The sequence below is a fragment of the Lithobates pipiens genome, unplaced genomic scaffold (assembly GCF_037356315.1).
Source record: "Lithobates pipiens isolate NorthernLeopardFrog02 unplaced genomic scaffold, aLitPip1_a1.2 Scaffold_1, whole genome shotgun sequence".
In the NCBI taxonomy this organism is placed as follows: Eukaryota; Metazoa; Chordata; class Amphibia; order Anura; family Ranidae; genus Lithobates; species Lithobates pipiens.
Genome location: NW_027507685.1, coordinates 188,283,289 through 188,297,467, shown reverse-complemented (window position 1 = coordinate 188,297,467; position 14,179 = coordinate 188,283,289). Strand labels below are relative to the sequence as shown.

At 44.5% G+C, this 14,179-nt stretch overlaps 1 protein-coding gene across 3 annotated transcripts in view; it reads left to right on the top strand.

Annotated features, from left to right (window-relative positions):
* Positions 1-1,500: 1,500 nt before the first annotated feature.
* Positions 1,501-14,179, top strand: part of LOC143980704 (protein bicaudal D homolog 2-like) — a 67,912-nt gene continuing 55,233 nt past the window's right edge. Inside the window, exons 1-2 of one of the 3 annotated variants that reach the window (XM_077479022.1) lie at positions 1,501-1,663; positions 13,454-13,695. In XM_077479022.1, the coding sequence (XP_077335148.1) occupies positions 13,495-13,695 (201 nt within the window). In that variant the 5' untranslated portion in view covers positions 1,501-1,663; positions 13,454-13,494. Of the gene's footprint in view, positions 1,664-5,963; positions 5,986-11,032; positions 11,056-13,453; positions 13,696-14,179 lie in introns of those variants that run through there. The other 2 variants (XM_077479025.1, XM_077479024.1) reach the window with 2 other exon arrangements.

Here is a 14,179-nt window from a genome sequence, read left to right as displayed (position 1 = left end):
CTCCCTACCATCGGGGGCAGTGATCTCTATCATGTCCTAGGTAACCCATCTCCCCCTACAATTAGAACACGCTGAGGGAACACATGATCACCCCCTAGTGTTAACCCCTCCCCTGCCAGTGACATTTATGCCTGGTTTCCACTGAGCAGATTGATTAGGGTTGGTTTGGTACGGTACACTATTTTGAGTGTTTCCATTATGAAAGTGGCCTATACAACCGAACCATACCTCACCATTCATGGTCCTGCTTCAGATGTGGGGCCATAGAAAAAGGTACGGTATGGTTAGGGCGGAGCTACTGGCATCACACGATACAGTCCACTGATTGGCAGACAGAAAAAACATCAATGCTCACATCAAAGGCATTTTTTCTAACCCTTGCGGTCTGAATGCAGTGGAAACGCTCAACTGAATAGGCCACACCATTCTAACCCTTCCAAACTGTACCGACCCGAACCGTTCCGCTCAGTGGAAATGAGGCATAACACAGTAATCAGTGGCTATTTTTAGCTCTGATCGCTGTATAAATGTCAATGATCCCAAAATAGTGTCAAAAGTGTCCTATCTGTCCGCTGTAATGTCCCAGTCCCTATAAAAATCGCAGAACACCAACATTACTAATTAAAAAAAAATGATAATAAAAATGCCATAAATCTATCCCCTATTTTGTAGACGATATAACTTTTTGCAAAAACAATCAAAATACACTTATTGCGATTCTTTCTACCAAAAGTATGTAGAAGAATACATATCATCCTAACTGAGAAATAAATTCATTTTTTTATTTATTTTTTTGGGGATATTATTATAGCATAAAGTAAAAAAATATTGCTTTTCTTTTCAAAATTGTCACTCTAATTTTATTTTTTTGTTAAAAAATAAAAACCGCTGAGGTGATTACATACCATCAAAAGAAAGCTCTAATTTTGTTTGGGTGCAACATTACACAACCGTGCAATTGTCAGTTAAAATGGCGCAGTGCCGAATCGCTAAAAATTCTCTGGTCAGGAAGGGGGTAAAATCTTCCTGTCTGTGAGTGGTTAATCAGCCTCAGAACTTGTGTAATTAATATGTGTTCGGTTATAAAGGGATGAGGTGGCAAACCCAGAAGGTGACATGTTTATGGTCCACATAGAGGACAATTGCACCAATGTATTTCTTTACTTTATGCTGAAAGGTCCTTCATCACCTCAGAGTCGTGAATGGCAGGATTTCAGTGTTTACATTCACGATGTGTATGACTAATACTCTCATATACAATGAATGGTGTATTTACATCATTTATTCACTGGGCCCGTTATTTCTTTATTTATTTCCGCACTTTTTTTTTTTGTTCTTTATTCACCTCATCACCCTGCTAACAGCAAGGCAACGCCCCCTATATAAGTTTAGCCAATCAGCCAAACTTTTTCACGTCGGGCGGGATCTGGGGGAATGAGCGACGGCGCCTTCACCAATCGCTGTCTCCCTGTACTTCGATGCAGCTTCGCCATTGGTCGGTAGAAGCTGTTTGAAACGAAACGGACTGCGGGGCTCGGGTGTACCGGAAATTGGAGGGAAGAGCCCGGCGCGTCCCCAAACTGCAGAAATAAAGTTCCGAGGCCGCGTTCTGTCCGCTGTGTATGGAGCAGGCGGCGGTGTAACCCTATGGGCGTGAGAGCAGGTAACTAAAGACGGCCGGAAAGTTGGCGTGTTTATTGTTTGGTGTCCCCTCCGCCTTTCTCTATGGGAGGGCATGCTGAGGGGGCTGTATGATCTGTACAGCTGAGCTGTGGAGAAAATCCGTAACTGCCCTTGTATTGGGGCTCCCCTAGCACTTCAGGGGTTAAATGTTCATTTTGTGTGTAGGGTCCCTTTAAATGTTGTGTTTTTTAAAAATGTATTTATTTGGTTGCTGCAGGCTCCTCCCCCCTCTGTGCGACCGCAGTCCTTGCTGCTTTTTCCATTGGTCACACTCTAACCACCTGCAGACCGCTGTTGGGCCTTAACTAGAGATGAGCTTGTTGTGTTCTATAATGCCGCGTACACGTGATCGGAGTTTTGGCCAGCAAAAGACCGATGAGAGCTTTACATCAGAAAATGCGCCCCTGTGTATGCTTCATCGGAATTTAGCTGTCTGAACTTCCGCCAGCAAAAAAATTGATAGTATGTTCGCTATTTTCTCAACGCAAAAACTTTCTATTGTAAATTCCGATCATGTGTATGCAATTCTGACCCGCAAAAACTCACGCGTGCTCAGATTCAACTACGGGATGGAAGTTACTGGCTATTGAACTTCCTTTTTTCTAGTCCTGTCATATTTGTGTTGTACGTCACTGCGTTCTTGACGGTCGGAATTTGGTGTGACCGTGTGTAGGCAAGACAGCTTGAGCGAAATTCCTTCGGAATTCTATCGGGAAAACCATCAGAGCTTTTTCTGACCAAAATTCTGATTGTGTGTACGCGGCATTAAAGAGCTACTATCCAATAAGCTGCTTGACGGGTCAGCCCCCCCCCCCCCCCCCCCCCCATATGGCACATGTAAACAAAGAGGGCAGGATGTTGTTGCTCTTAAGATCAGTCAGTGTCACCTAGTGTCCCACCCCTTTTGTTTACATGTGCTATTTGTGGGAGGTGGGGTGATGAGAGAGAGCCTGCAGCTGATTGGATTAGAGAATGGCGTAAATTCGGTTGGTTATGAGTTTGGAGGTGATCATCTCTAGATTAAAGGGATTGTAAAGGACCGTGTTAATTAAAAATAAATAATTTTTACATGCGGGCATACCCCACTTTTATGTACACAACGGGGTTTATTTACTAAAGCTGGAAAGTGCAAAATCAGGCTCACTTCTGCATAGAAGCCAATCAGCTTCCAGGTTGTATTACCAAAGCTTAAATGAACAAGCTGGGGATAGAAGCTCATTGGTTTCTATGCAGAAGTGAGCCTGATTTTGCACTTTCCAGCTTTAGTAAATAAACCCCATTGTGTACTTAAAAGTGGGGTATGCCTGTGTATACACACACGCCATACTCTCCTGCTCTGTGCAAAACGAGCTGCACAGTGTGGCCCCGAACATCCTCTTCTGGGGTCCCTTGGTGGCTCTCGCAGCTCCTCCCCCCCACTTCAGGTAACCCCCTAGGAAGAACGCTCTTCCAAGGGGTGGGGTTACCCTGCGGGCTGTGCGTCCAGACACGAATGCTGGACTTAGCCCTGAAGCCCGTGCCATTGGATTTGATTGACAGCAGCGGGAGCCAATGGCTGTGCTGCTATTGGTCCAATCGAGAAGCGGGGCCCTGTGGAGAGCGGGACAGCGCGTCCCCGCTGGGGAGATACAGGGGCTTGAGTAAGTAAAATGGGGGGGCGCCTGGTGACTGCCAGGTGTCTTTTTACCTTTTAATGCATAGGATGTAATAAGGTGAAAAAAAACATGAGGGTTTACATCCACTTTAAAGAGGAAGTAAACCCCGCAACCCTTCCTTTTTATTTCCCTGAAAAGATAAATCATAATGGGCTACTATGTATTGCATAGTAGCCCATTATGTGTCACTTGCCTGAAACCGAAGCCTGCGATGTCACCGCTGTCCGCCCCTCTTCCTTCCGGGGCCCCGAACTCTGGCTCTGTGACTGGCCGGTCTCGTGTGTCACGGCATGACCCCTATTAGGGCACGACCTGCCCTTCCTTAAAGAGGGTTTCCACCAAAAAAAAAATATTAAAAGCCAGCAGCTATAAATACTACAGCTGCTGACTTTTAACAAATGGACACTCACCTGTCCCGGGTTCCAGCGAGGCCAATCGCTCGGCCCTCGGCTGCTGCCGCCACCATTCTAGGTGAGGGAATTTAGGAAGTGAAGCGAATTGGCTTCACTTCCCGGTTCCCTACTGCGCATGCGCGAGTCGCGCAGCGCAATAGGAATTCTCCGCGCTGTCACTGGGACCCGTGTGTGTCCCAGCAGACAGCGCGGCAGGACAGGAAATGGCGTGGACTCCCACGGGAGTCTATGCCCGGAAGTGGGTGTAAATACCTGTCTTTGACAGGTATCTCCACCCCCCTCCCCCCTGAAAGGTGGCAATTGTGACACCGGTGGGGGGGAGGGATCCGATCAGCGGAGGTTCCACTTTAGGGTGGAACCCCACTTTAAGTGCGCTTGCGCCGTAGACATCAGTACCTGGCTTTATTGTATTTTACATATCTCCTAAACTGTGGAGGTTTAGACCCCTTTCACACTGGGGTGTTTTTCAGGCGCTTTAGCGTTTAAAGCACCTGTAAATCACTCGAAAGAAGCCTCATCTGCAATCCCAATGTGAAAGCCCAAGTCCTTTAAGAATCCTTTCACAATGTCAGCGCCTGGAAAAACGCTCGTAAAAAGGGCAGCTTAAACTAGCAGCACTTTACCAGAAAATACCATGAGCTTCTTTTGGACAGATTACAAGCATTTTTCTGCCTTTTACATTGGTGACCTGAACAAAATCGCTGCAAAAAAATGCATGACTTTGAAACACAGGTTTCAGGTGTAAATGCAGCTGAAGACCGCTTTCACACTAAGGCACTTCTAAACTGCCTATAAAATGTTTTTCAGGTATTTGTGGTGCGACACATGACTTGTAAACATGTAGTGCAGTTTGTAATGAATCAGGGAACATATTACATTATTATATAACTCATTGGTAGAAAACAAGACAGAGCTTGCAATTGGCTTGCTCCATGGTAACTAGCGTAACATGACTATCACGTAAGTGCTAAGGGGTAACGGGGGTCTCCCCAATCTCATTTCCCTTTCTTCTTAAGTAGAAACAGGAAATAAAATGTAGTCGGAAATAAAGCAGAATAGGGAGGAGAGGGAATGACTATGGCCCCATTCACACCTGTGTAGCGGTTTTCAGGTGTTTTGCCACATATTTGCGTGTTTTCATGCAGCGTTTTTCAGCTTGTAGAGATGTGAACCATCTCCATAGAGAATAATGTATTTTTTTTCCCCTCAAGCTACAAAATGCTCAAGTGTGAAATGGGGCCTTAGGCTCAGGACCGTAGTGGCAGCTCATATGTGATCTATGATCCAGAGGGTCCTCCCCTCATCGGAGAGAAAAAAAATGTTCCAAAGACTCCAGGTCTTTGTGTATTTCTCATGATTATGTTGCGCAGTAAGGATCAAATCCTCCACCCTGTTTATATCCTCCACTTTCCAGCCAACTCACGGTGGTTGGTGGGCATTGCTGTCTCCAGTAAAGAGGTATACAGGACTTGGTGTTTAGCAAGTGCCCTACAATAGATTTTTTATTTACTTTTTTTGTAGGTATTAACAGGTGATTTTTTTGAAAGGTATAATGGGGGGGAAAATGGCGCATCGTCTGGTATCGTATTCGTCGCATTATGCAGAAATTCACAGGACCTCTCCCCAGAAATTCCCCAATCTAGGGCCAGACCTGATGATGTGCAGTAGAGACCCCTTAGTAACTCATGTATTTTGGTACACAGGAATGATTTTAAATCATTAAATCTGATGTACTGTGTTTTTGTTGCAGAGAACTTGCAGCTGAGATCTGCCCCCATCTCTCCAGACAGGGTAGATGTGGTTGTTCTGAGGGTGTGTCCAAAAGGAAATACGTTTTGGAGAGAACTTGGGGGTAAAGGCTCTGTCCCAGAACAATACTCTTCAAAAGTCGCCCATTGACAGGAGAAGCTCTGGGGGTCAGGGATAGAGTGCAAGAAATGGTGCAATTGCGCTGCTTTCCACAATGAAAGTTGGTAGGGACCCACCGCATTGGTTAACTCTGGAATGGAGGGGCCACCACCCCGCAGTAACAAACTTAAAGGCATGGTCACAGCCTGAGTTGCGCAAGGATTTGAATTCTGCAGGTTGAATGCCTGGCGAAATTTGTGGATGTCTGAGAATTGGAGATAATGTTGAGGGTGTTTTTTTTTTTTTTTTTTTTTTCCTTTGCAGGGCAGCTTGGGAGCTTTGTCTTAATGTGGTCCCTATCGGTGGGTGAGATTTCACCTCTTGAGGTAAAGAATCATGGCACCATAGAACACTCTTCAAGGGTATTTTGGTTTGAGTTTGTTCTGTTTGTACCCACAGTTTGGATACTGCATGGCGCTGCCAACCAAGCACTCTGCCCAGATGGATAGCCTGGTAATGCTTTCGGATTTCTGGCAATGCCAGACCCTCATTTTGTTTTGGTAGAGGCTTTTGGGTCCCAAGAAGGCAGGGTTTTTTGTGAACCCAAACAAAGCGGGTGAAGAGGGCTTGTACTCGCCTAAAAAAAATTAATTGCTATCTGTATGGGCAAAGCCTGAAACGGGTAAAGGTGCTTCGGTAGAATGCACATTTTTATAAGGTTGGATCTGCCAAACCAGGAGTGTAGTCCTTTTATGCCTTTTTTTTTTTTTTTTTTGAAACTATCAATGTCAAACCCCCCCGCTGAGACCACCGCCTGTGGATGGGAATTTCACATCCTTGCTGCTCTTACAGTAAAGAACCCTCTACGTAGTTTAAGGTTAAACCTCTTTCTTGTAATTTTAATGAGTGGCCACGTGTCTTGTTAAACTCCCTTCTGCAAAAAAGTTTTATCCCTATTGTGGGGTCACCAGTACGGTATTTGTATTGTAGTATTGAGAGTTATTTAGCTTCAATGTAGACCTTACCAATGAGCCGAGTGTATGCCACATATGCAGTTTAACCACTTAAGGACCACCTCACGCTGATGTACGTCGGCAGAATGGCATGGCTGGGCACAAGCATGTACCTGTACGTGGCTCTATGTGCATAGCCATGGGTCGGGAGAGTGGCGCACTCCTAACCCGGTCCTGAGCTCCGTGGCCGCGGGATCAGCGGACCCGATCACCGCTGGTGTCTCGCCATCGGGTCACAGAGCTGAAGAATGAGGAGAGGTCTGTGTAAACAAACCTCTCCCCGTGCTTCCTACTGTGGCTGTCACTGATCGTCTCTTCCCTTTTTATAGGGAAAGCTGATCATTGACATCACAAGCCAGGCCATGCCCCCTACATAACCCCTCCCCGCCCCCTAGGGGTTAACTCGTTCACTGCCAGTGTCATTTACACAGGAATCGGTGCATTTAAATAGAACTGATTGCTGTATAAATGACAATGGTCCCAAAAATGTTTAAAAATGTCCGATGTGTCCGCCATAATGTTTGTCACAATAAAAATTGCTGATTGCTGCCATTACTAGTAAAAAAAAAAAAAAAAAAAAAAAAAAAAAAATAGTAATAAAAATGCTATAAAACTATCCCCGATTGTAAACTCTAACTTTTGCGCAAACCAATTAATCGCTAATTGCTAATTTTATTTTTTTACCAAAAATATGTAGAATACATATCGGCCTAAACAGGTGAAAAAATGTTTTTTTTTTTTTTAATATATTTTTGGGGGATATTTATTATAGTAAAAAATATTGCATTTTTTTTTCAAAATTGTCCCTCTATTTTTGTTTATAGCTCAAAAAATTAAAAACCGCAGAGGTGATCAAATACCACCAAAAGAAAGCTCTATTTGTTGGGAACAAAGGAACGCCACATCTTTGGGAGCCACATCGCATGACTGTGCAATTGTCAGCTAAAGCGACGCAGTGCCAAATAGCAAAAAGGGGCTTGGTCCTTTGGCTGCAAATTGGTCTGGGGCTTAAGTGGTTAAGGGCTTTTTTGGCCCATCTTTATTAAAGTATTTAGTAATCCCTCTCTCCCTCTCTCCCTTCTCCCTCTCTCCCTCTCTCCCTCTCTCCCTCTCTCCCTCTCTCCCTCTCTCCCTCTCTCCCTCTCTCCCTCTCTCCCTCTCTCCCTCTCTCCCTCTCTCCCTCTCTCCCTCTCTCCCTCTCTCCCTCTCTCCCTCTCTCCCTCTCTCCCTCTCTCCCTCTCTCCCTCTCTCCCTCTCTCCCTCTCTCCCTCTCTCCCTCTCTCCCTCTCTCCCTCTCTCCCTCTCTCCCTCTCTCCCTCTCTCCCTCTCTCCCTCTCTCCCTCTCTCCCTCTCTCCCTCTCTCCCTCTCTCCCTCTCTCCCTCTCTCCCTCTCTCCCTCTCTCCCTCTCTCCCTCTCTCCCTCTCTCCCTCTCTCCCTCTCTCCCTCTCTCCCTCTCTCCCTCTCTCCCTCTCTCCCTCTCTCCCTCTCTCCCTCTCTCCCTCTTATTAGCTTTGTTGCCTCTTCTTTGTACTCGCTCCATTTCCAGTACATCCTTCCTGAGGACTGGTGCGCAGAACTGGACAGCAAACTCCAGGTGCAGCCAGACCAGAGTCTTGTGGAGCAGGAGAATTATCGTTTTATCTCTGGAATTGATCCCCTTTTTAATGCATGCCAATATTCTCTTTGCTTTGTTAGCAGCAGCTTGGCACTGCATGCTATTGCCTAGCCTATCGTCTACTACAATCCCCAGGTCCTCTTCCATCCTAGATTACCCCAGATGAAAAATGGGGCAATAATCCTGCGAGTGACATCAATGATGGGGGCATTAATCCTCTCACTGACACTCCTAATGCCAAAGATACGTTTGTTTTATCCCACTGATGCTAGGATAATTTCTACTCTTAATGGCCACAGTCCTGCCCTCAAAGTCTGGAGGACAGTAAACTGGCCTTTTCCAAAGAAAGTTTGTAGACGCCCTGCCCTAGAGAATAAAATGGTGGCTGTTGCAATTTTTTGTGTCACATGATATTACTGCAAAGGTCTAGGAAACTCCTAATTTTTGTAACAAAAAACACACCTAACATGGATTTTAGGGCAAACAAACTCAAGAAATTACTTATGTTTTTGGTAAAATATGAGGTTGCACCCAGTAAATGGATACCCAACACACCAAAACTTACAAAAGAACACTTAGGCCACGTACACACACGGGGACTGTTCACTCAACTTTGTCCGCTGAAAAGTGTTTCGGCGGACAGTCCGCTCGTGTGTGGGCTTCAGCGGACAGTCTGACGAACAAAGTTTTTCGGAAATTCCGTAAAACTGTCCGCTGAAACTTAGTTTGAGCGGACAGTCCGCCCGTGTGTAGGCTTGTTCGTTAAACTAAGTTCCGCGCATGCTCAGAAAGGATTTACACGGCGAAGGTTGCATTGCAGTGTATTGGACGTCGTATTTCTAGTCCCGTCGTACGTGCCGTTCATGTCATCGCGCAAGTTTCAGCGGACTGTTCGTTCGTCGTGTGTGGCCAAGTCCGTGCATGCTAATTTTGAGCGGACTGTCCGCTCAAACTGTTTGACGAACAAAGTTGGGGCGAACAGTCCCCGCGTGTACGCGGCCTAACTCTGATTAAAAGCTGAGAAACTCGGCTATTCAGTGTTTATCAGCGTGTTTGAGACCTCTAATAAAAAAAAAAAACACTGCAAGACTCATTCTACAGCTAAGGCTACTGGTTTATTTATTTTTTCCTAATGTACTATGAGCGTGTCTTTATTTTTTTTTAACAGTTGTGTAATTTGCTGTGGCCTCATGCACAAAGCTGTGATAAGCTCCCACTGATTTCAGATCCATGTGATCAAATTGGAGAAATCTGTGTCCACTGACCATCATGTATTATACACATGTAAATGTTTGTGGTAATGTTTACATATGTATAGTATACAGCATAAATATTGCTGGTGAACAAGAGAGCTGCCTACTTCTCAGCTACCAAGGACACGAGACGGCTCATGTCCTAGTAACAGAAGTGTGCTAGGTGGTTTCCTTCTAGTTGTGTGCAGTGGTGGTCATGCTGTACATTGGAGCTGCACAATTGTGGGAAAAATGAGAATTGCAATTTTTTTTTTTTGCTTGGAATAAAAAGGTCGCAATTCTCTCTCAATTCTTGTGATGTAAAATCTTTCACATTATACAAAAACAAAATGGGCTGACTTTACATGGGGTGTTTATTATAATATTTTTTTTTTATTTCATTAAAGTAACTTAAAAAAAATAAATAAAAAAATTGCATTTGAAAGACCACTGTGCGAATACAGTGTGACATAAAATATTGTAACGGCCACCATTTTATTCTCTAGGGTGTCTAATATATGTATGTTTTGGGGTTCCAAGTAATTTTCTAGCAAAAAAAAAAAAAAAAGATTTTAACTTGAAACCAACAAATTTTTCAGAAAAGTTTAGTGGTTAAACTTTTTTCACTTGCACACAGTCTATTGACAAATTGTTACAATGTTTATACTTGGGCTGGGTTCACACTTCTGCGATTCAGGAACACTGCGAATCTACTGCGGGTTCCCGCATCGCATGCCTCCCGGCGGCAGTTCACACTGCCCTATGCGAACTGCTGGGAGTGTCAGTGAAAAGTTAATGACGCCTCCAAATCAGTTCGCATATCGCAGTACAATCTGCAAACTCGGACAGGAATCGGATCGCATGGTGTGAACACCCATGCGATCCGATTCTGCTGTGGACCAAAAAAAGGGTCCTGTACAAGTTTGGGCCGGATGCGATGCGAATTCAGCCATACTATCTGTATGGCTGAACTTGCATCGCACAGAGATCGCATGTGATTTGCAGTGCGGTGCCAGCAAGGTCCTGTGTACTCATTTGCTTTTCTAAAGCAGTATACATGTACCCCAATGGTACTGAAGACAAACAAGCGTTTTCATTTTGAATGTTCCCCGGAGTTCAGCTTCAACATATAGACTCCTTTCTCCTACTTTTATTTCATAGGTGAAATGTGTTGTGCTTGTGCCCTGACTATAGGTGAGCTGTCCTCTATAACTAGTAAAAATTGTGATTTTTTTTTTTTTTTTTTTTTTGTAAAGCTTCACAGAAACCGTACCAAGACAGTGAGGAAGTTCAGCGGTTTCCTGAGCCAACTCTGCCCCATGAGCAAGCCTTGTGATACAACTATATATAGCAGTTCTGATGCTTTATGTTTGACTTGTCAGTTTGTAGAGTCTTCATTTCCTGCTGGGTTTCTATGCTATTGTGAAGTTGCATTAAGGCCTCTTTCATTTGTGCGACTTGTCCTGTGACTTGAAACTGTAAAGTGGTAAGACAGGTCATACCCCATGATTTCCAATAAGTACCATCTGTACTAGGTTACACAGGCATTCCCTGAAATCCTGGCAAAGTCGCAGCACTGTGAAAGGGGTCTAAAGGTATAGTACACGTTTTGGTTGTTTGTAACGATGAATTCCAGGCATGGGTTTTTTTTTTTTTACGTAGTAATGGTGGACCAGCTTGGACACTTGGGGGGGTGTCCAATAAAGAGAACCTGTCACCAACTTAAACATTTGCAGCTAAAAGCACAAGAAAATAAAGTAATTTAAGTGTGTGTGTATATATGTGTGGGCACAGCTGCTGCATCCCAGTATGACATCCATGTGGGTCCTGATGCATGGCCACCAAACTCGCCCTGGGTTCATTTGGGGTCGTACAGATGTCACATTGGGACAGAGTGGCTGTGCAGTAGAGATGCACGAATAATCCTTAAAACTCGTGATCTTGATTCCACTCCCTCACGATTTCTATGTAGAATTTCCCAAATTCATGTAACAAGTGTAGAGAGTTCTCTGCTCACTCAGCTTTCAAAAGGGGGGAAAATAAATAAATAAATTTGGGCAGCCTGACAAAAGATTTTCACAACATTGTCTGCACTGGTAGATAACTATAAACATTGTAACTTTTTGTTCTTAGATCAAAGGAATGAACTGTTTTGAAGATGAGGAAATTTTTAACCACTTAAAGACTAAACCTTTTTCTGTCTGACACTTGTTTCTTACAAAGTTAAAATAACATTTTTTTTTTTTTTTTGCTTATATAAAATCTGTCGCACTATATTTGCGCAGCAGTCTTTCAAATGTAAATTATTTTATTTTTTTGGGGAAAAAATACACTTCAATGAATTATTTAAAAAAATATGTGTCCCAATAACTATCTATCCCCTGCTGGCAGGAGGATGCATGTAACATCTGTGCTGGCAAAACATGTCTCTGCATGGGGCAGAAGTCTGCTGTTTTTCAGCAGAACAAGCTGTCCTGCATATATATCGGTTAGAGAGTGGAGACAAGAAATTTACCACTGACAGGGATGCTTACAATGATTGGCTTTTATGTAAAAATAAAATAAAAAAAAATAAAAAAATATATATCCCAAAGGATAACAAACTGTTTGCTGTAACTGCTTATAAAGAGTGAACTGTAGTTTGGCTTCAATTTTGTTAGCTGTACTAGCAGTTTTAGATACACTAACATAGAGCTGCACGATTCTGGGAAAAATGAGAATCGCAATTCTTTTGCTTAGAATGAAGATCACGATTCTCAAAAAAAAAAAAAACTGTTTTATTTGAAAAATTTACAGGCAGGGTATCACTGAGTATTGGCAGGCAGGGTATGGGCTAGGGCAGTGATGGTGAACCTTGGCACTCCAGATGTTTTGGAACTACATTTCCCATGATGCTCAGCCACTCTGCGGTGTAGTTGAGCATCATGGGAAATGTAGTTCCAAAACATCTGGAGTACCAAGGTTCGCAATCACTGGGCTAGGGTATGGGCTAGAGTATTTCTGCTTCGATCTCTGGATCTCTCCCCTCCACTGCACAGATTAGTACAGAGGGGGAGCGAGCAATCGGCGTCATGACATGACACCGGTTTGTTTACAAGTGATCGCTCCGTTGGAGCGATCACAGTGTAAACAGCCTGGGTGTAGAAAGATGGCCGCCGCTTCGGAGCTAGGCCGAAGCCACGGCCTTTCCTAAGGCCGAGACTGCGGAGCGCTCCACAGATCGTGGCATGTGCCGATCCGAGTGGGGTGACCCGTTCGGATCACAGATCGGTGACGATCCGTTGCATCCCTACTACTGTGTATAGCAGTGCGCACTCACACTGCTGTTTCCCGGTACGCCACATCGCACGCTCCAATAACTGACATCGGTTCCAGGCTGACGTCAGTTCCGATATCCGCCATTTGGCATTCCACACTGGTTACGCAAGAACCGGCGGCACTAAAAGAAAATCGCAGGTCACCCAGAACTTGGATTGCGTGGGGGGGGGGTAAATCGCGATAGTTTCGCGATTAATCGTACAACCTCTACACTAACATCCCACCCCTGACAGAGTGCTGCTGCCCAGAGGTTTCACGTCCAGAGTGGGAGCAGTCTAATACAGGAGGTGTGTTCCTGGCCAGATCACCAGGTGAAAGCAGAGGCGGTGAGCCAAAAAAAAAAAAAATCTCTCTATCTCTCTCAGCTTTAAGTGCTCTGGTGTGAGTGAGGCCTGGGTGCACGCATACACAAGTTAAATGCTAACGAACAGTAATTCAGAGCCAGTATGGCACCTTCATAGGAAAGGTTAAGCACTTTGATGCGAGAATCTTGTTTAGGTCTTTAGCTGGTAAGATAAATGGGTCACAGGATTATGTCTGCTCTATTTACGAGTTTCGATAGTCGGCCTCCTATTTTTGTTTAGCAGGATTAGCTGTTTGAAAAGCTTCCTCCTTGCTTACGTATAACAAAAGAAATGGTGCAGCCATCTGAAAGTTTGTTGTTTTTTCCTACAGGTTCAACCAGAGATCATATAGACTTGTTTTGAAGCTGCACAATGGAGAGTGAAGATGTTGCGTTTTTGCGGGCAGAGTTGGACCGCGTGTCTGCGGAGCTGCAGGAGACGACGGAGGAGAAGTTCCAGGCAGCTCAGTATGGACTGGCTGTGTTGGAGCAGAATGCAGAGTTAAAGCACAATTACTCAGACCTGGATGCTGAATGTGAGCAGCTGAGGATGGAGATAAGGCAGATGAAGGAGGTAGGAGTTGATGCCTGCCCTTTGTTGTACTTTGTGGTGTGTTTCTCTATATGATGACCGTTGACAATTCTAGTACAGTAGTTGACTTGCATCCAAGCATCAGACATGATGCCTTCTCCATTTTTATCTTTTATTAAATTTTTTCCCTTAATTTGCACTGACCATTTTTAGGTCAGGCTTTCATTGTAGTTCTGATACAGATCTGTTTCTCACAATGAGACAGATTCTGCAGTTAAAGTGGGATGCTCCCTAAAAAAAAAAAAAAAAAAAAAATAATTAAAAAAATATTAAGTCAGCAGCTACAAATACTGCAGCTGCTAACTTTTTTAATAATCGGACACTTACCTGTCCCGGGGTCCAGCGATGCGGGGGAACGAAGCCCCCCCCCCCCCTCGCGGCGCCACCATGCGTACTGTGGGCACCCGTCTGTGACTTCAACAGCCGGGCACCCACTGCGCGAGCGGCACAGGGAGCCATCATACGC